Consider the following 20,390-nt stretch of genomic DNA (forward strand, 5'->3'; position numbering starts at 1 on the left):
TCACCTTGCTCTTCAATCTGGGGTGATAATGTTTTGTAGTCACCCTCCTCTCTACATTGGAGCTTCTGAGGTATCTAAAGTAACTGGTTAACTAACATTCCAGAGCTCACAGAAAGACTCAGTAAGAGCACAAAAGTTATGGATGCTGCCAAATTTATTCTTGATTTAATTGCTAAAAATGATTTTGTATAATTAGTTATTACCCTAACATAAAATTTTATATCACGCAAATAATGCCACTCTTGAAGATGACTAGTATCGATAGGCAAAAAAGCACACGCTACTTATCCAAGCTCCTGGGAGGTAAGGGTTGGGAAGTCCAAGACCAGTCTTTTGCAGCACAGTGAGTGCAAGCCAGTTTTTTTCTCTCTAGCTCTCTCTCCATGCATATGGATATGAATATATATGTGTAGATGAATCATAAAAAGTTAAAAGTCAAGGAAATAAACAAGGGGTTGGTGAGATGGCTCCATGGGCAAAGCACTTGCCACATAACCGTAAGTGGAGACAGTTACCATATAACCATATGGAGTGGAGTGGGGATGGTTGCCCACCAGTAATTCTAGTCCAGTGGATCAGAGAGAGACAGGGAATTCCCAGAACAAGCAAGCTAGAACCAGAAAAGAGATCTCTGGGTTTGTGTGTCCCTACACACATCAAACACATGTATACAAACAAAACAGATAAACCAGAAAATAATTTGCCAATATACTTAACTGATATCGATGAAAAAAAAAAAAACAAGCAAATGAGAGGTTCTTAATTTCTGAAGCACAGATACAAAAGGACTATAGTTTTTATTATCAGATTCTGAGAAAGTGCATAAGAAAGACACACTTACATAGACAGAAACAGAAAGCAGGTTAGTATGCTTGATGCTGAGGACAGAAAAGGCAGTGAGTCAACATGGGGAGTTTCCTTGGTTGATTACAAAAAGATCTAAAAAAAATTTTTAATGGTATAGATCTAAAACCTTTACTAAAAATGGCTGGATTTTATATTTATGAAGAACATTTTTATGATATATAATGTAAATATGATACCAGGACTATTTATATCTGTGCTCGGAGTTAAATCGAATATTCCTCTTAGGTACATGGTATTAATCTTGACTTTAGCATGCAGACTTATTCAGGGAGTCATTGAGAGGTAATACAAAGATGAGCCTGTTTAACTTCCTTTAATAGGCAAAGAAGGGAAGTCTAATGAGCAGAGTTAAATACTTTGCCTGACACTGTACAGTTTGCTAGGGGAAAAGCACTGAGTGGCAACTAGTATCTCAGCTTACAAGCCTATTATTCATCTTAATATACCATACTTGTTGAAATATTTGGAAGCTCTCGCCTAGCTGATTAGAATTCCAAATGTAATCATTTACCTGATTCTAGTATAAGGACTGTTGTAATAGCTAACATTTTTAAAAGTAGGGCATCACTACTGTGATAGATGAATATTCTTTGTGATGACTTGATATGGAAGACTTTTTACATAGAAGCATTAAAAACAAATCTGTTTCTTTCAAACGCTTGGTCATATGTTCTGAACACTCTTTACTTAAAGTGCAGTACACTGAAAAGCAAGTAAAAATACAAGAATTTTCCAAAGACTGTTATTAGAAGGTGCAGTAAAGTACCTTGAGAGCTTGCTTCGGACAAACAGATGGACACTTCATCATTTCTGTCATTATCCTCTCCTACTTCAGGCCCAGCTTCCTCTCCTGGTGTGAGTGCAGACAAAGAACCAGACTCAGGCTGCTCAGAGAAATCAGCAGGGCCTCCTCTTGGAGGTGGAACTTCAATTCCCATTAAACGATATTTTCTTCTTCGATTCCCAATCCAAGTCTTTGTAAGAGAAATATAAGCAATTTTAGACAACCCAGGCATTAGAATAACAAACAAATGAAGCGTAAAATATGATTAGAAAGGACACATAAACACATGAAGCACTAAAACTTTTATGGCACTAAGCAAAACTAAAAAGTTGTTTTTAGCAAAAGAGAGTATCTATTTAAATATTTAGACTTTCAAATGACATGCAGGCTATTAAACATTGCTTTTGTTCCTGTTTTTATTTTTATTTCTAAGGAAAATAATTTACCAAATCCTTAAAATGGATAAATGAATTTAGACTTACAGCTACAACTGTCACTCATGTTCCCTCTCTGTATATCTTTGGCTTCAAAATACCTGCTTCTAGTAGTCTAAATTTTTGTTTTTATTAGATTTAGAACCAATTAAAGATGGTTATTTTTTAAATCAATATTTGGAACCAAACTCAGAGAGCCAAATAAGCTATTACTGAACTATATCATTAGTCTTAATTTTTGTTGCTTTTGTGCAGTCTTAAAGAAAGACTCCCATCCTGTAATCCAGGCTGGCCAGGAGCTCACAACATAGCCTGTGCTACCTTAAACTAAAAGCAATCCTTTTGCCTTCGTCCTCTCAGTGCTAAGATTACAGGTGCAAGAAACCATGGCTAGCTCAAATACATTTTATCAAGATAAAAAATAAATGAAGAGTCACAAATTTTTCAAATTTCAGAGACGTATTTTTTCTATTCTTCACTTTGCTTCTTGTGAATTATGACTTAAAGTATTATAGAACAATATCAAAAACAGTAGGCGAAGTGTGGTGAAGCATGCCTGTAATTCTAGCACTAGGGAGGTTAAAGCATAAAGATTGCTGTGAGTTTAATGTTAACTTGGGATACACAAATAGTACCAGGCCAGTCAGGGCTACTTAGCAAAACACACACACACACACACACACACACACAGAGAGAGAGAGAGAGAGAGAGAGAGAGAGAGAGAGAGAGAGAGAGAGAGAGAGAGAGAGAGAACTGGACATATTTTGTGCCCAGATTTTGGCTATAACATATACTGTTCCTATAAAAAGTCATATATAACTTTTTGTATGGATATAAATTTTCATTTTACATTCTTTTTAACAATGTATGAAAGATCTTTCTAATGTTTAATAATATCAAGATATATGTATATATATTATTCTATTATTCCAGGGTTTAATTATATTGCTATGCTGAGTATTGAACCCAGGGTTATACTTATGCTAAGCAAGACTCAATCACTAAAATTCATGGAATTCATTTTGGTTTTCCTAATGACTAGTAATGTTAAAAATCATTCCACATGTTTATTTGCTATTCCTATAGCCTCTTCAGTAAAATGTGTCTTCTAACTGAAGTATTTAAGGGAGTGTTTTGAGTTTTTTAAATACTCTGTATTAATTCTTTGTTAGATATGTGGTTGACAAATATTTTATCCCAGTGTATAGCCCAAATTTCTATTCTATTTCTGCAGCATAAACATAAAATATCTTTAAAATCCACCTCCCCTAAAGTTGATGATCAGAGGTGTGCCAGATACCCTCAAAATAATGCAGGCTGCTGCCATTGCTCTTGGTTGCCCACCAGAACGTGATGGTAAGACCTTATTGCTGAAGACACTCCACACTATAGTCATAGAACATGGAGGAATTAAGTTAGTACCAAGTAGGAAGCTTCCTCCTGGCTGACTAGCAGTCATGGTACCAGGAGATGTCATGTTGGGTGCTGAGAGCAAAAAGTCCTCAAGAGTCCTAGCGAGCTGTGAATGCGATGAGGTCTACTGCTGATCAGCGTTGGCAAGACGCTGTCGCCAATGAAACAGTGGCACAAATGTTGTGGGAATAATCAACCATTTTCTGATTGGATTAAAGGCCTGCTCTATGAGAGAAAACGCTTACCTAGTTCTGTAAATCCGGTCAAGAACCCGTAGGTCGGGAGATCACAAGCCCCAGAGGGGACATAGTATCACACTGTCTTGAAATTTGTATCCTTTTTGCTGTTCTTATTCATTCATTCGTTTGTTTATTTTTACATCCCGACCAAAGTTTCACTCCTTTCCTTCCAGTTCCTTCTCCTTCCTCCTCTCCTTTCCCACTCACTCCTCCTTCTTTGCTTCTCTTCAGATAGTGGATTTCAGTCAGTCAGTCAGTCATGGTATAACAAGTTGCAGTGAAACTAGCACCTCCTTTCCTATTAAGGAAACCCAGTAGGAGTAACTGGTACCAAAAGGCAACAGAGTCAGCAACAGCCCCTGTTCTCACCGATAGGAGTCTCACAAGAAGACCAAGTTACACAACTGTCACATATACACAGAGTGCCTAGGTCGGTCTCATATGAGCTCATTAGTTGTCAGTTCAGTCTCTGTGAGCCCCTATAAATGCAGGCTAGTTGAGTCTGTGGATTTTCTTGTGATGTTCTTGACTTCTCTGGCTTCTACAGTCCTTCCTCTGAACTTGGCCTAATATTTGGCTCCCATCAATTGCTGGGTGAAGCCTCTCTGATGACAGTTGGGCTAGGCAACAATGTATGATTATAGCTGAATACCCTTAGGAATCATCTCATTAACCTTTTTTCTTTCTTTGCCAGTCATGTTTGGTTCTATCCAATTTGTGTCTTTATACCCACAGATTGGTGCAGTTCCCAGATCTCATTAGAGAAATGTCTTTGTGCAGAGGATGGCAGTTAATGTAGAAACTCACAACTAATGAAAGTATGGAGAATAAGGGTGCACGGTGTGTATACAACAAATGAGACATCTATATTCCACTCTTCTTTCCAAGGCTCAGTCAGTATTTCAGAAGAAGAAACTGAACAATTTTAAGAAGAGAGACATACATAGATCTAATCTACAAGGGAAGTAGAAAAAGACAAGATCTCCTGAGTAAATTGGAAGCGTGGGGACCTTGAGAGAAGGTTGAAGGGGAGGGGAGAGTCAGGGAGGGGAGCAGAGAAAAATGTAGAGCTCAATAAAAATCAATAAAAAATAATTAGAAGTTTGGAAGGAGCAGAATGAAGCAATGTTGTCAGGACATTCAACTGTGGTTCTCATGAATTCACAGCAGATGTGGTTGGCTACACAACTTCAAGCCAATCAACATTTCAACATGGAGGATAAGCGGCTCACTCATAAACCTCTACCCTAAGTTGAATAGGTATTAGCAGTTTCTGAGGCAAGGAAAGTGAGTTTTCTTTAAGGTGTAAGCCACTGGCAGGTTGACAGCTTCCAGTTGATGGCTTTATATCCATGAGTATATGACCAGTATAAACTGGACTTTATTTTTTTTTTTAAAAAAAAAAAAGGGCATGAGAGATAGAAAGGGAGTAGATCAGGATAGAAGAGATGGGAAGGAAGTGGGATGAGTAGATGTAGGGGAAACTGTCTTTAGATATATTACATTTATAGAAAGTAATCTATGTTTAATCAAAGGGGAAAAGACATGAAATTGGGAGGAAGTGGATCTGAGAGAAGTTATAGGGTTGTTGGGGATTAATATGATCAAAATATATCATATATATGAAATTTTCAAATGATTAATAATTTTGGGTTTTTGAGACAGTGTATATTGCTATAGACTTTGTAGATACAAAATAAATAATAAAGGAACTATATAAACAACTCTGTACACACGTTGGATAACTTGGATAAGATGGAGCAGTTCTTTCAAAAGTGCAAATTACCACAGTATGAACAAATTACTTGACTATTAATTAAGACAATTTAGTTCAGCATTAAAAACTATCCTGTAAAGAACTCCGCAGAACTCCACAACCTGCAGATAGTTTCATGCTTAATGGTAAAAAGTAGAAGAATCTAAAAAAAATTCTAATGAGAGTAAACAAGATATCTATTCTGGTTACTTGTACTCAGCATAGAAGTGATTTTAACACACACACCAGTTTATGGACAGTACAGGAGCATACACAGACCAGAAAGGAAGAACTAAAGCTCACCCCATTTGCAGAGTAGAGGATATAGTTTATGATCCCAAGGAATACTCCAACAACTAGTGAGTGAAATTAGCAAGTGAGAATACTAATCATCACAAAGAAACCAATTGGCTTTCTATGATCTACGTAGTAAAAATAAACATACTGACCTGGATATGTTAGTGCACATCTTTAATCCTAACACACTCTGGAGACAGAGGCAGGTAGCTCTCTGTGAGCTTGAGGCCAGCCTGGTCTACAAAGTGAATTCTAGGACACACAGGGCTAAATAGTGAAATCCCGTCTTTAAGAAAAAGTGAGCTTAGCAATCAGGGAAATGCAAATCAAGACAACATTAAGATACCATCTTACACCGGTCAGAATGGCTAAAATCAAAAACACCAATGATAGCCTCTGCTGGAGAGGTTGTGGAGAAAGGGGCACTCTCATCCATTGTTGGTGGGAATGCAAACTTGTGCAACCACTTTGGAAAGCAGTGTGGCGGTTTCTCAGGAAAGTCGGGTTCAACCTACCTCTTGACCCAGCAATACCACTATTGGGAATATACCCAAGAGATGCCCAAACATACAACAAAAGTATATGCTCAACTATGTTCATAGCAGCATTGTTTGTAATTGCCAGAACCTGGAAACAACCTAGATGTCCTTCAATGGAAGAATGGATGAAGAAAGTATGGAATATATACATATTAGAGTACTACTCAGCAGTAAAAAACAATGACTTCTTGAATTTTGCATACAAATGGACGGAAATTGAAAACACTATCCTGAGTGAGGTAAGCCAGACCCAAAAAGAGGAACATGGGATGTACTCACTCATATTTGGTTTCTAGCCATAAATAAAGGACATTGAGACTATAATTCGTGACTCTAGAGAAGCTAAATAAGAAGGTGAACCCAAAGAAAAACATATAAGCATCCCCCTGAATATTAACCTTCATCAGGCGATGAAAGAAGACAGAGACAGAGACCAACATTGGAGCACTGGACTGAAGTCTCACGATCCAAAGGAGGAGCAGAAGGAGAGTGAGCACGAGCAGGGAACTCAGGACGGCGAGGGGTGCACCCACACACTGAGGCAATGGGGATGATCTATCGGGAACTCACCAAGGCCAGCTGGCCGGGGACTGAAAAAGCATGGGACAAAACCGGTCTCGCTGAACATAATGGACAATGAGGACTACTGAGAACTGAAGAACAATGGCAATGGGTTCTTGATCCTATTGCATGTAATGGCTTTGTGGGAGCCCAGGTAGTTTGGATGCTCACCTTAATAGACCTGGATGGAGGTGGGTGGTCCTTGGACCTCCCACAGGGCAGAGAAACCTGCTTACTCTTTGGGCTGAGGAGGAAGGAAGACTTGATTGGGGGAGGGGGAGGGAATGGGAGGTGGTGGCGGGGAAGAGGCAGAAATCTTTAATAATTAAATTAATTAATTAATAAAAAAATAAATTAAAAAAAAGAAAAAGAAATAAAAGGGATACAAATAAAAAAATAAAAAAAAAGAAAAAGTGAACAGACTGAAGTTATAACTAAAAATATTCTCCAAAGCTACAGAGAAACCCTGTCTTGAACAAAGCAAAAAAAAAAAAAGATATTACTTTCTTCCTCCTTTTCATGGTTCTAAGGATTCAACCTTGCAGGAACAGTAGGTAGACTCTTTACCCCTGAGCTATACCCCCAGTCCTCCACTTTATTCAATCCCCCCAAAACAAAATAATTACACAGAAACTTGATACAATATGTATATATAGAACTCATATGCTAGAAGCTACAATAATTTATAAAGGAAACGAATTAGCTAAAATTAAGTAAAAGACATATTTAATACATATTAGATTAAGGGAATGGAATAGAAGACTCAAAAATTGGGTAAGTATGATCGGTTATTTGGCTTCCAACAAAGGTGTACAAAGTATTCAATCAAGCTACAGGGAGTCTTTAAGAGGCAATGTTGGACCAGTTGTACTCCATCAAAAAAATAAAAATAAAAATGGACTTCAACCTAAATCTTTTACCTTATACCAAGATGAATTCAAAATAAATTACAGATTTAAAGTTCAGCCACAAATTGGACAATACTCTGAATATATTCTAAAGTTTAGTTTGTGTGTGATGTATATATGTATAGTGTGTATGTGTATGTGTGTGTGTGTGTGTGTGTGTGTGTGTGTGGTGTGTTTCCATATCTGAATTCAGTACATGTCTTGTTTTGCTGGTGGAGGTCAGAGAAGAACTTTGGGTGTGAGTCTCTGGCTTCTACCATGTTCAAGGCAAGGTCTATCTGCCTGTTGAGCTTCCAGAGATTCTTCTGCTTCTGCCTCGCATTTCACATTAGGAACAGTGTGATTAAAGACATGTACTAACATACCGGCTTTTCATGGATTCTTGGGATTCGAACTCAAGTCCTTAAAATTTGCATGGCAAGTGTTTAATCACTGAACTATGCCCACCAAGCCATTTTTCTATAATTTTTTATGTATATATTAATGTGTGTACACCTATTAAAATATATAAGTATATCACTTTCATGTGCTGTTACTCAGGCATCCTCTGGAAAGTATCTCACTATTTAGTCACACTATGTAAAGCAGGCTGGCTTTATAGTCGTAGAAAAACAAGTGCCTCTGACTCCCATGTTCTACTATAAAAGATTTATGTTACCACACCCAGCCATTTTAGACAGGGTCACTCACTAGTCTGGAGTTTAATGGCTAGGCAAGTCTACTCTGGCAACACTTTGGAAGCCCCAGGAGTTGGCCTGAATACATTTCCCCTGCTCTGGAATTACAAGTGTGAGTTGACACCATGCCCAGATTTTTTAATTTTTATAGTTTACTATATTTTTATTCAGCATTTTATACCATTATAAATGAAATATGGGCATACCCACCTCTCATTTCCACCTTTAAATTCTCTGTAACCCTCCCAACATATTTATCTTACCAGTTTCATGTCTTTTTCGTTATTGTCGTTAACGCACTAAATCTAAATTGTCCTGTTCATGTGCACATGGATGTGGGTCCATTCACTGGAATATGTGGAACCTACTATTGGCCACAACTTCAAGTAATAGTTCTCGTTTTTCCAGTAGCTATCAACTGCCTATACCATCTCAGTAATGGTAGGGCCTGGAAGTCACCTTCCACATTCATGCTTGAATGTTGGCTGGTCAACAGTACCATTCTTGGCCATACACCCACTTAACTGTTTGTTTGTTTGTTTGTCTTGGAATTATCTGGTGGATAGAACTCCAATACTCATGTTTATATACTAAGCATTTTACATTGACAAAGCTATCTAATCAGCCCCTTTATATATTGACGGAACTTACTGCTTACAATAAGGCCTACATAAATACAAAGCCACCATAGACACTTTCCAATATAACTAAAAATGTGATTAAGGTTAGTTTTATACTTGGTAAAATTTTTCAGAAAAAAATACATCTGGCAAAACAGAAGAACTATTCAGTTAGCTCAAGAAGGCTGTTGTTTTATTTGCTAGTAGGGGTAGGGGAGCAAATTCAGGAAATATAGAACTTTAGATGTATTTAGCAGTGTATACTAACTATGAAATTCAAAACAGATTTTCTTAGAGAAAAAGTAATCAAATAGAGAAATACTTATATATGTTATAACAATTTTTCCTAGATTAACTAACTTTCCCACAAAGAAGAAATACAAGTTAAATACTAGTTTAAAAAGTAGTTTCATTTTCCTTTATGTTGCCTCATTGGAAATGAATTACTAGACTTCAGAAACTATTAAGAACTGGCCCTCTCACCAAAGGTCTTTCGAATTGTCATGCTCATTCACTATTTCCTATCTGTGAATACTGCTGCTAATGAAAATATGAGGCAGACCCTTTTCTGCCACAATAATCCTAGCCAAAGATGATGACATAGGGAAAAAGGAGGACACCATTCTTCAGGATGCTTGTCTTATTTAAATCCTAAAACCTGAAGGAAGGAGAAAGAAAAGGAAAGTAAAACAGAAACTAACTTCTACTTATCCTCATCATCTTTTATACCCTTCTTGGTAGTGATGAGTGTCTCATGTACAAAGACAAGATAAAATATGTGGTATGAAAATTGGTAAAGATTTGAGGTTTTTTATTGTATTCTAAGGTTGAAATATTTCTTTCTTTCTTTCTTTTTTCTTTCTCTTTATGCTTAAAACTACATAAAACTAAACAGCAAAACCTGGAGTGGAAGAATGTATGCAAGATGAATTCCCAACCAGCCTGGGCTACATAAGGAGACTGACTTCACTGTACACACTCTAAAAGGCAATGGGAAGCAATTCAAAATATGAATACAATGCTAAAGATTTTATTATATTTTATAGACTCATAGAAGAATGCGGTTATCTTAGAAGCTGTTACAGTCTGAATATTAATTTTCTCTAACGCAATTAGTATGATTAAGTTCTAACCTCTAAGATAGCAGACAGTATTAATCTCTCAAGAATAGATTTACTGCTTTTTAAAAGGAAAACAAAAGAATGCCTTACCTTCCACCATGAAAAGATAGTTGTATAGAAGGGGCCCTAGCAAGACATTAAATATGCTAGGAACTTTATCTTGTCCTCAAAACTATGAGAAATATTTTTAACCTATTTACAACCCATCTAATGTCATTTTGCTCCAGCAATTGTGATGGTCACTATTGACTGAGTGAAGAAATACCCAGATAGCAGATAAATGAAGGCCCTCTGGTAGGCATTAGCATGAGAATAGGTCAATTGAAGAAGATAACCCTTATCTATTCCATTGTGTTTACCTTAAGTACATTGAAGAAACCTTAAGTTTCCAAACAATCTTTCCATGAACACTTCAATGACATCTAATAAGTTGCTCCACTCTAGTTTGGAAGAATGTGGGATCTTTTATTTATATATCCATTTATTCATTTGGTTATTATCTGCTATTCCCCAAAATTATTCTGTATAGAGGAAGGACTGCTCTTGTTTTCTCAATCTGATACCAACTAAAGTCACTTTGGAAGAAGGAACCCCCATTAAAGAACTGTCTCCATCAGGTTGGCCTGGAGGCACATCTATGAAATATTTTCTTGATTAATAATTGCTGTCATATTGGAGAGTCCAGCTCACTGTGTGCAGTGCCTTGCCTGGTCTGGTGGTTCTAGATGGTGTAAGAAAGCAAACTAAGTAGCCAGGGGAAATAATCCAGTAAGCAGTATTCTTCTAGGGGACACATCTCTGTTTCAGTTCCTGTCTCAACATCTCTGGATGATGGGCTGTAACTTATAAACCAAATAAGACTTTCCACCGCCAAGTTGCTTTTTGTCAGTATTAAATCACAGCAACAGAAAGCAAACTAGAACAGTGGATCAACGCCTATTGTTCTTATTTATTGCAAGTATCATTTCTAGTTCTTTGGTCTAGATTTTCTTCAACTCAAACACCCTTACATTTCAATTATTAAATATATATGAAGATATTCTCCCTATTTCATATTAAACTTAATTAGAAATATCCAGTTTTTCAACATTTTTTGAGACAGGTTCTCACTAGTTAGCCTGGCTGGCCTTGAACATACTGTGTAGATAGATCTGGCTGGCCTAACACTCCCAGAAATCTGCCTGCCTCTGCTTCCTGAGTGCTGGGGGTTAAAGCAGTGTTTCAACACACCTGGTTGCTGTTCAACTATTTTATATGACCTGTTAGCAAGTTATTTTATCACTTGGCCTCAGATTCCTTGTGTAAAAAATTAGGGACCTGGTTTCCAAATGCTGTCCTTCTTAGGATAATAAACGTCCCTCCAGGATAGTCATCAGTCTTTAGAACAGTGCTGTGTCTTTTTAACTAGAATACCTATGAATAAGTTCACAAATATAATGACTATGTAAAATTAGGACTCTTAGACCTTATAAATTTCTAATAGTGTTTCTATTAGCAATGTGAAAGCATATTCTAAACTTTTAGTTCAGATGTATGTTATTATATAGTTGGCAGTTTCCATACGACATAAATATGTATGTATATATATAGTATACATTTCTGTTAGATATTTATTTGTTCATACTACAAATATTACTGAATAGTTTATACCAAGCATATATACAATAGTGGAGATAACAAGCATGCTGTATACCCTGAGGGAAATTGAACTTATGATACAGTAGTGGTTACATACATAGAAAAGCAAATAGAAACCAAATTTGTAAACAAGTGTTACAAAGAGAGCAAGCTAGACCATTTAATCAAAATGACATAGTATAGTAAAGACTTTTTCATATTTAACTAAATCTTTCAATTTTATAGAGGGAAAGGAAAAAGACCATGTAATAACAGGGCACTAAATTAATCTCAGGGTGCTTATTCCCTCTACCTCTTTTTCTTTATAGCAATAGTATATCACTATATAGCCCTAGGCTAGCCTAGAACTTACCATGTAGATGAAACTGGCCTAAAAATATGGGAATCCTCCTGCTTCTATCTCCTGAGTGCTAGGCCTAAAGCTATAAATCAAATACTAGCACATAAACTTTATCATTTTAACCATTTTTTTTTCAATGCCAGGGTTAAAGCTATGCATATTAAGCACCCTACCACTGAAATACACTCCCAGTCTCTAAAGACTTGACTTCTTTTTCTCAGTGCTGGGGATTTAACCCTGTGTTTTGCACATGCTAAGCAAGTGCTCTGCCTCAGTGTTCACTGGCGTAAAATTAATGTCTGTGATGGATGTTTGGTGACTTTTGTCATAATTCCACCACTTAGGAGGCTAAAGGGAGGGAACTGTTGTGATACAAGGTTGTTAATCTCAGCTACTTAGCCAAACTACAGAGTGAAATTCTGTTTTAATAAACAAACAAACAAAGATAATAGCTTACTATATAATTGAAAAATATTGGTCTGTTTAAAGATATTTCAAGCCTAGCTATACTACTCCAAAAATAAATATAGTCTTAAATTTTAAAATGTACATTCATTTCCCATGCAATTTATTAAAATTTTACAAAATGTATTTTAAATGTTCAATCATGTATTGTTTATACAAACATATGGCCATAAAAGGGTACATTTGGACCTGTCCCCCATAACCCAAATACAGATGGAAAATACAGGCATTATAAAATAATTGCAGCAAGATGGAGGATTTATAAATACTAAGGGTTTTTGAGTATTTATAAGTACCCCCAAGCAGTGTTCCTATATAGTTTCTCTATAGCCTTGTGAAATATATTTCTGCTTATGACTAACTTAAGGTCCAAGACATTAAAGCACCCGCAAGTTCCTTAAGAAATCTGTAATTGAGCAGGGCAGTGGTAGAATGTGCCTTTAATCCTAGCACTCAGGAGGCAAAGGAGGCAGATCTCTGTGAGTTGAAGGCCCGCCTGGTCTACAAGAGCTAGTTCCATGACAGGCACCAAAGCTATACAGAGAAATCCTGTCTTGAAAAACAAACAAACAAAAAAATGCAATCTTTATACAATACAAAACAGAATGTTCTGGCACATGGTATGTGCTCTGTACACAGTTGTTAAATGAATAAGGTAATGAACAATAGACAGGAATCCAGGAAATAATATTTAAAATTTAAGAGGCACACACATGTAACTAATAATACTTAATAAAAACCCTAGGAATTGTGTGCCAGTAGTCAACTGCAGTCTGTAAATAGAGACATTTGTCTTGACTTTCAGCAGTGAGACCACAATCACATGGCTCTTATCACAGCACAGAGTTATAATTGTTTTATTTGTTATCAGCCATTGCTGTTAATATGTTATTGTACCTAATTTAGAAACCAAACCTTATCACAGACATGTATACACAAGCTAAAACAAGTATACAAAGGGTTTCAGTTTCAGAAATACACTAGAGGTCTTGGAATGCATCTTCCATGAATCAAGGAGATAATATGACATAACAAGAAAAACAAATCTAAAATGTAAAAAATTATACCATAAGTAATGGTTGACTAGGCATCTAGAAGCAAAGCTCACTTTAGCAATCAGTAACATGAAGGTCCTCTGTTCTTAACAATGTATGAGTAGTTTCTTCTGAAATCTCAAGAAGATATTTTTCTGGCAAAAATTCTTTCTCAGAGCAATTTATCAAATATTGCAGAAAAAGTCCATTTGAAACCCATCATGTCTCGAAACTTTCCCTCTGCTGTGAGCATGCCAGCAAGTTAGAAGTTTGTTAGAAAGAACATAATAGGAGATTTTCCCCAATTTCCTCACTATTAGATGTTTTCACTAATTTTAAGGAAAAATAAAATATCACTTCATCATTGTCTTGCATATTATGAGTTTTTGTAGGTACAGTAGATTATGCACACAGTAAAACCTGATTGTGGTCTTCATATCAGTAGCACTTTCTTAAAAAAAAAGGAAAACAAAAAATAGTACATTCCTAAAACTCACTGAGAGAATCCTTGCCAGGAATCCTAGGGCTATATCACCTTGCATTTGGGAAGCATACTTTTTAAAAAAAAAAAAATTTGTCATTATGTTCTTTGTTTGGAAGTACAAAAGGTCTCATGAAGCCCTGAAACACAAAGTGCTTATTATCACTAGTGGCAGATTCAACATAAAATTTGCAGAAGGCACAGTAGAAATAAATGCAGGTTAAAAGGAAGAATCACAGAGGAATAGTTGTGTCCCTGGTAAAGAAAGTAACCAATACAGAGAAGAGTGAGTCATCAGATTCAGAAAACATATCTTCAAGATGACAAAACCGATACTGTGGGGAGGTATTAACAAGGTTTGAAGAAAAATGATCAAGTTTAGAAAACTAAACAAGCAAACATGCAAATATCAAAAGGACAATGTAAGAATGATACTGTGGTAGCACACACTGATAGCGCTAGCACATGAAAGGCTGAGGCTTGCACAAATTCCATGGCAGCCTAGACTACATGATGAGTATTAGCCAGTCAGAGCTACACAGGGAGACCTTGTCTCACAAACCCCAAAGCAAAACCTAAGTAGATTTTAAGTTCCAAGGGAGTAAAGTATATTATCCTTAAAGGAAAACAGAATTGCACCACATCGTTGGAAGGTGTCAAGTATTTACATTCTAATGATGTCAATTTTTTTCAAGTTTGTTTGGAGGGTCTCACAGGAAATGCTACTACTTACCTTTCTCAGAATAATAGTCCACCTCTTTTGAGGATGCTTGCCCTTGTTAATGAATCCTCAGTTTCAGGAGGAAGACATACAGAGCTGTAAGGAAAGAAGGGGACTCCTGCCTAGCTGACTGAACTGGCTGAATCACCCCTGGTTTATCATGCTAGATCACCCTAACAACCTAATGTTCATGTTGAATATTATACTAAATAACATTAAGGGAGGATATTGAGGGAAGATATGAATATAAGTAAATGAAAAGATTAAGGAAGCAATGTCAGAAGATTTTTTTTAAAAGCCTTAAAATTTATAGCAAAAATCTAACAGACACTAACATGGAGAAAAAGCTTCAAAAAGTGGAAAATGTAAACAGATTTGTGAGAGTCAGCTGGATATTCCTCATGTTTGTTCTCCCTTGTCTGAGAGTAATAACAGGTTTATTTAGCTGAGCCCATGATTGACACAGTAAAACTCTATTTGTAGCTTCCCTTACAGTTTGGTTATGACCATGTGACAAATCTTTAGCCAATTTGATGGAAGTGAAAGTGTTTAATGATAGTTTCTACAGTCTCTTTTTGAAAGACTATTGGTATTTTCTCTGCTCTCCGTTGTATTACTAGGAGTTATATATGCCATCATTATGGATCCTGAAGAAGTGTTGTACCACACAAGTGACAGAAAAAAAAGATAGAATGCATTAGTATCTCTAAGGCTCCCCTAGAATTTCTATACTAGCTGAAGACAGCATATGCACTGGACAAAATTGTAAGGGTTTGTCTAAGCCACTTTTATTTTGAGTGTTTCTATAATTCACAGCTAATTCACAGATGGAAGTAAATACCAAAGGAATCATCAATGGAATGAAAAGTGTTTGACTTCAGCTATTGGAAAGATAGGAGGGGAAGTTAGGTAAGTTTTTAAAACAAATTCTACAGAACTTGCAATGTGTATAACTTTACCTTGAAACTATTTAGCTGTTTTATACAAATAACTTAAAGGAAGTTAAAACAAATGGGCTCACAATGTTCCCCACAAGAACCATAGCTTAACAAAACCCCCAGTACCAGGCACAAGAAATTTCCTTTCAAATAGTTGGTCATGTAGTCCCAAGTAACTGCCGAAACAATATAGATTACTGAAAGCAGCCCTTGGTTGCCTCTCAGGGTTTGAAGGGGATTCTGCTGCTGAGGACACCACACACTTAGGACACAGAACTCAGCTGGTTCGAGCTGCATCTGACCCGAAAGCCTCTTTCCTGTGCCCTAGTTTCTATGGTCCCAGAATAGGCTATGAGAACTTTCAAGGGAGGGAAGCAGCTAAATAGTCCTACCCAGCTACGTCATCTAGGAATCATGACACTGACCATGATGGTAAGATATACATAAAAGCACAATAAATGGCACACTCATGTCAATGGCAATCCACAGGTGTCTTAATTGGACTTAAGGCCCACTCAGTAGGAAGGAAATCATGCCTGGTATTGAGAGTACAGCCAGCTTCCCAGGGCCATGAACCTTAGAAAAGAATCTATTTCTGCCACTTTGTTAGACCAACATAATTCTTTACTACATTCTAAATAAAACTTATCCTACCACCCTTCATCAATGAAGCCCCTCCTTACAGCAAACGGAGACTACCATGTTACAAGTGGACACAATGCAAAGATCAACAGACTGTAGGGAGCTCAGCCCTACCAGATACATCTGCACAACATCTCCCCTGTATCTATGTCTCAGGGCATATCATGGAAGAGAGGGCAGAAATAGTGTAAGAGTCAGAATACCAGGAAGTGTGTGGTGAAACAATCCATCCATAAAATGGCGGCATCAACAAGACTGGGACAATTGCATTATCAATGGGTACATTATCATGAAAGGGAAAAATTTTGTGGGGGTCTCATCCCTAGACAAAGAACTAACTATAGGCAACTTTCTGTAGAGAAGGAGAATTAGTCTCTCCTAGGGATGACCCCTACCCATGGGTTGTTTAATGCAGAATGATCAGCCCTGAAGTCATATACATAAACAACAAGGGACTCAGCAAGTTGTATTTATGAATTTGTGAAAGTTTGGGAAAAATTAGTAACAAATAACCCCAAAATGCTGATTCCCTCCATCCCTCTCCCTCCCCCCTCTCCCTGATCTCTCTCTCTATATATAACAGTGATAATCAAAGAAGAAGAGGTTATCAACTTGAGAGTTGGGGAGGACATGAGAGGGTAACTGGGAAGGGTTCAAGGAAAGAAAAGGGAGGGCAAAGTGATAGAATTCTATTTCAATTAACAATATATTTAAACATATATAGTTGCTTTATTTATTATTAGTATTTATGTATATGTGCACATGTACTGTATATGTACGGAGTGTGTGTATTCATGTTCAGATGCACACATGCCACAGTGTGCTTGTGATAATCAGAGGACAATTTTCAGGTGCTAGCTAGTTCTCTTCTATGATGGTAACTGAGGCTTAAGTGTAGGCCATGGCTTAGAGAGCAAGCATCTTTGATTTTTTAAAAATAAAACTGAAAAAAAAACCCACAAGTCCCACATTTCCCTATTTGTGGTCTTTACTTAGGTTCTCCATTCTACAATTCCACATTCATATGGTCTCCGGTAATTTTTTTTCTTTTGGATCGTCCTCTTGCTGTACTCAAAACTCTTTGAAAGCAGGATGTTTCTGATGCATTTCTTTTTCATTGTTAGTATACACTCTCACACAGCAGTGTACTCAGCAACACAGGATTGAAATTGATTTTACACCCAGATCAAAACAAGAAAAAGCGAAGCTCTGACTAGGACAGTACATGTTTTTAGAGTTGTATTTATTTTGAGAGAACTTTGCCCCTCGTCTTCTCTTTATATTTTTGAAAAAAAAGTTATTTCATCTGGAAGAATTTTATGTTTTGTCACTTGTTCTTTAAAAGTACTTCCCTCGGGATCTTCTGAGATGACCCTTAAGTATGGGCTGAAACCATGTAATACCCTTGCACAAAGCCAAATGTTATCTTTTCTTCCTACCTCTAAGCTGAATGAGAGTTGGAAACTCAATTGGGGAAATCTTTGTAACACAGAAACCAGTAAATGGGAAAAAATACAAAAAAAAAAAACCCACAAACAAAAGAAGGCACCAGTTCCTTAAAGAAAGATTATTAAATATTTACAATACCATAATAATCTCAATCTCATATAAATGCCCTTCAAATGGCATACAAACTACTATCCCCACAATTGATTAGTACAATTATTTTCATCAATTATTTATTGTAATACATGAGATTCATTTCAGATCATTTCATGTAATTTTTCTTTTTTCTTTACTCTTCTCTCATATATTATATCCTGACTGCAGTTTCTCCTTCCTCTTCTAACCCCACCTCCCATCTTTCCCATATCCACTACCCTTCAGAAAAGACCAGGTCTTCCAAGATAAACCAAATATGGCATATCAAGTTTCAGTAAGACTAGGCACAAACCCTCATACTATGGCTGGATGAGGAAACCCAGTAGGAGAAAAAGGATCCCAAAAGTAGGAAAAGAGTCAGAGACAACCCCTGCTCGGCCTCTTAGGAGTCCCATGAAAACAGCAAGCTACATAACTGTAACATATATGTAGAGGACCTAGGTCAGAACCATGAAGGCTTCCCGATTGCCAGTTCAGTCTCTGTGAGTCCCTATGAGCTCTGGTTAGTTGATTCTGTGGTCCATGTTCACCTGGTGTCCTTAACTCCTGACTTCTACAATCCTTCCTCCCCAGTCTTCTCAGGGTTCCATAAGCTATACCTAATGTTTGGATGTGGCGGTTTTCTTTTACACAGTATAGTAGTAACACTTTTAAAACAGTTTCAATAAGGAATGTTCGGTATATCATACAATTGACTCATTTAGCATATAAAATTAAGATTTTTCAAGATATTAACAGATATGTGCATCAATAACAACAAATTCTGTAAATAATACATCACGACAAAAAAGAAACTCTATACCCATTACCACTTATTACCTTTATCTCCCGACCCCTAGTTCTTGGCGACCCCAATTTACTTACTGATTCCACATGTATCTGTTCTTCACATTTCATATAAAATTAATCATATACTATGTGAGCTTTCGTCACTAGATTCTTTTCCTTAACAGAATACTTTTAAGGCGTTTACTTCTTGAAGCATGTATCAGCATCAGCTTTCTTTATATGGACCTACTCTAATCTATTATATGCCTATACCATATTTTATCTATTCATTTGAAGGACATTTACCTTATTTTCACTTCAGGGCTACAAGGATAAGACGTATCTGTGTTTGAGTTCTCTTGGAGGACCTACGTTTTCTATTATGTAAGTATAAAGCCAGGAGTAGAATTACTAACACAAGATAAATCTATGTTAAACTTTTGGAGCACAGTTTTCTGAAGTGGAAAGTAAACATTTAACATTTCTATCAACGATGCATAGGGTAACAGTTTCTCCATGTCTTGACCTACCTGTGAGCATCTGTACTTTTAATTATATCCATCATGGTGGATGTTACTATGTCACTGAGTTTTGATTTTAATTTCTATAATTATGTATATGTGTATATATACATATATTAATGTTAAATATGTTTTCATTGGTTTCATGAGAATTTTATACTTTGGGGAAATGTTTATATATAATGTACATAAAATATTTATACATATAACATATACATATAGCTATTTAAAATGCTTTATTTGTCTTTTATCACTCAGTTGTGTTATTGACATACTCTGGACATAATTTCCTTATCAGATACATATTTTGAAAAAGCATGCCTTCCTTTATTCAGGTCTTTTTACTTCATTAATGATATTGTTGGCAATACCCTATGCTGCTAGTTTTCAAGCTTTCATTTACGCTCCTCATCAACTAAGGTATGAAAATTACTGAACATGTCTTACCCGAACTATTTCGCAGTCAACATTTAATTCAGTTGCAACAGCTTCAATCTTCTCTCTACATACAGAGCCCAGGCTGGTCATACCATTGTCCCAGTACTTCTTAAGGGTAGCCAAGTCTCTGTCACTGAACTGAGTACGGTCCTGGAGCTAGAAAACACATTTAAAATTGATTATGATCAAAGGAAGCAATGCTATTGAGAGGGTTCACAGGGTGGGAAGAAGAAGTACCAAGTTAATTTCATTTGCAAAATTAGCAAGTTTAAGGGGAACACAGGAGTAAGGAGTTCAAACTGGCCTCCCCCAAAAAGGCGTTCTCTATCTATCAAAGCAATAGACTTGTAACAAAGAACTTTTATCAGTTCTGGAACAAAGGAGAATCCTATACTCCATAAAATGTTATCTTCCCTTTCAAACTGGTGGATCTTTAAGATCTCATATTCCTCTATCTAGATGTAAATTAAAAAAAAAAAAAAAACAAACTTCCTCAGAGCCAGGTCTCCTTGTAGCAGAAAAGGACCTATTCACCTATCCCACAGTTACCATTATGTATGTTTTAGCCTTTGCTTTATGGATTTCT

At 36.5% G+C, this 20,390-nt stretch overlaps 1 protein-coding gene across 1 annotated transcript in view; it reads right to left on the reverse strand.

Moving 5' to 3' along the window:
• Positions 1 to 20,390, reverse strand: part of Hdx (highly divergent homeobox) — a 101,965-nt gene that overhangs the window by 20,412 nt on the left and 61,163 nt on the right. Inside the window, exons 4-5 of the mRNA XM_057759890.1 lie at positions 19,814 to 19,960; positions 1,634 to 1,841 (exon numbers count right to left, since the gene is read on the reverse strand). Of these exons, the coding sequence (XP_057615873.1) occupies positions 1,634 to 1,841; positions 19,814 to 19,960 (355 nt within the window). The remainder of the gene's footprint in view (positions 1 to 1,633; positions 1,842 to 19,813; positions 19,961 to 20,390) is intronic.

Source organism: Chionomys nivalis, chromosome X (assembly GCF_950005125.1).
Source record: "Chionomys nivalis chromosome X, mChiNiv1.1, whole genome shotgun sequence".
Lineage (NCBI taxonomy): Eukaryota > Metazoa > Chordata > Mammalia > Rodentia > Cricetidae > Chionomys > Chionomys nivalis.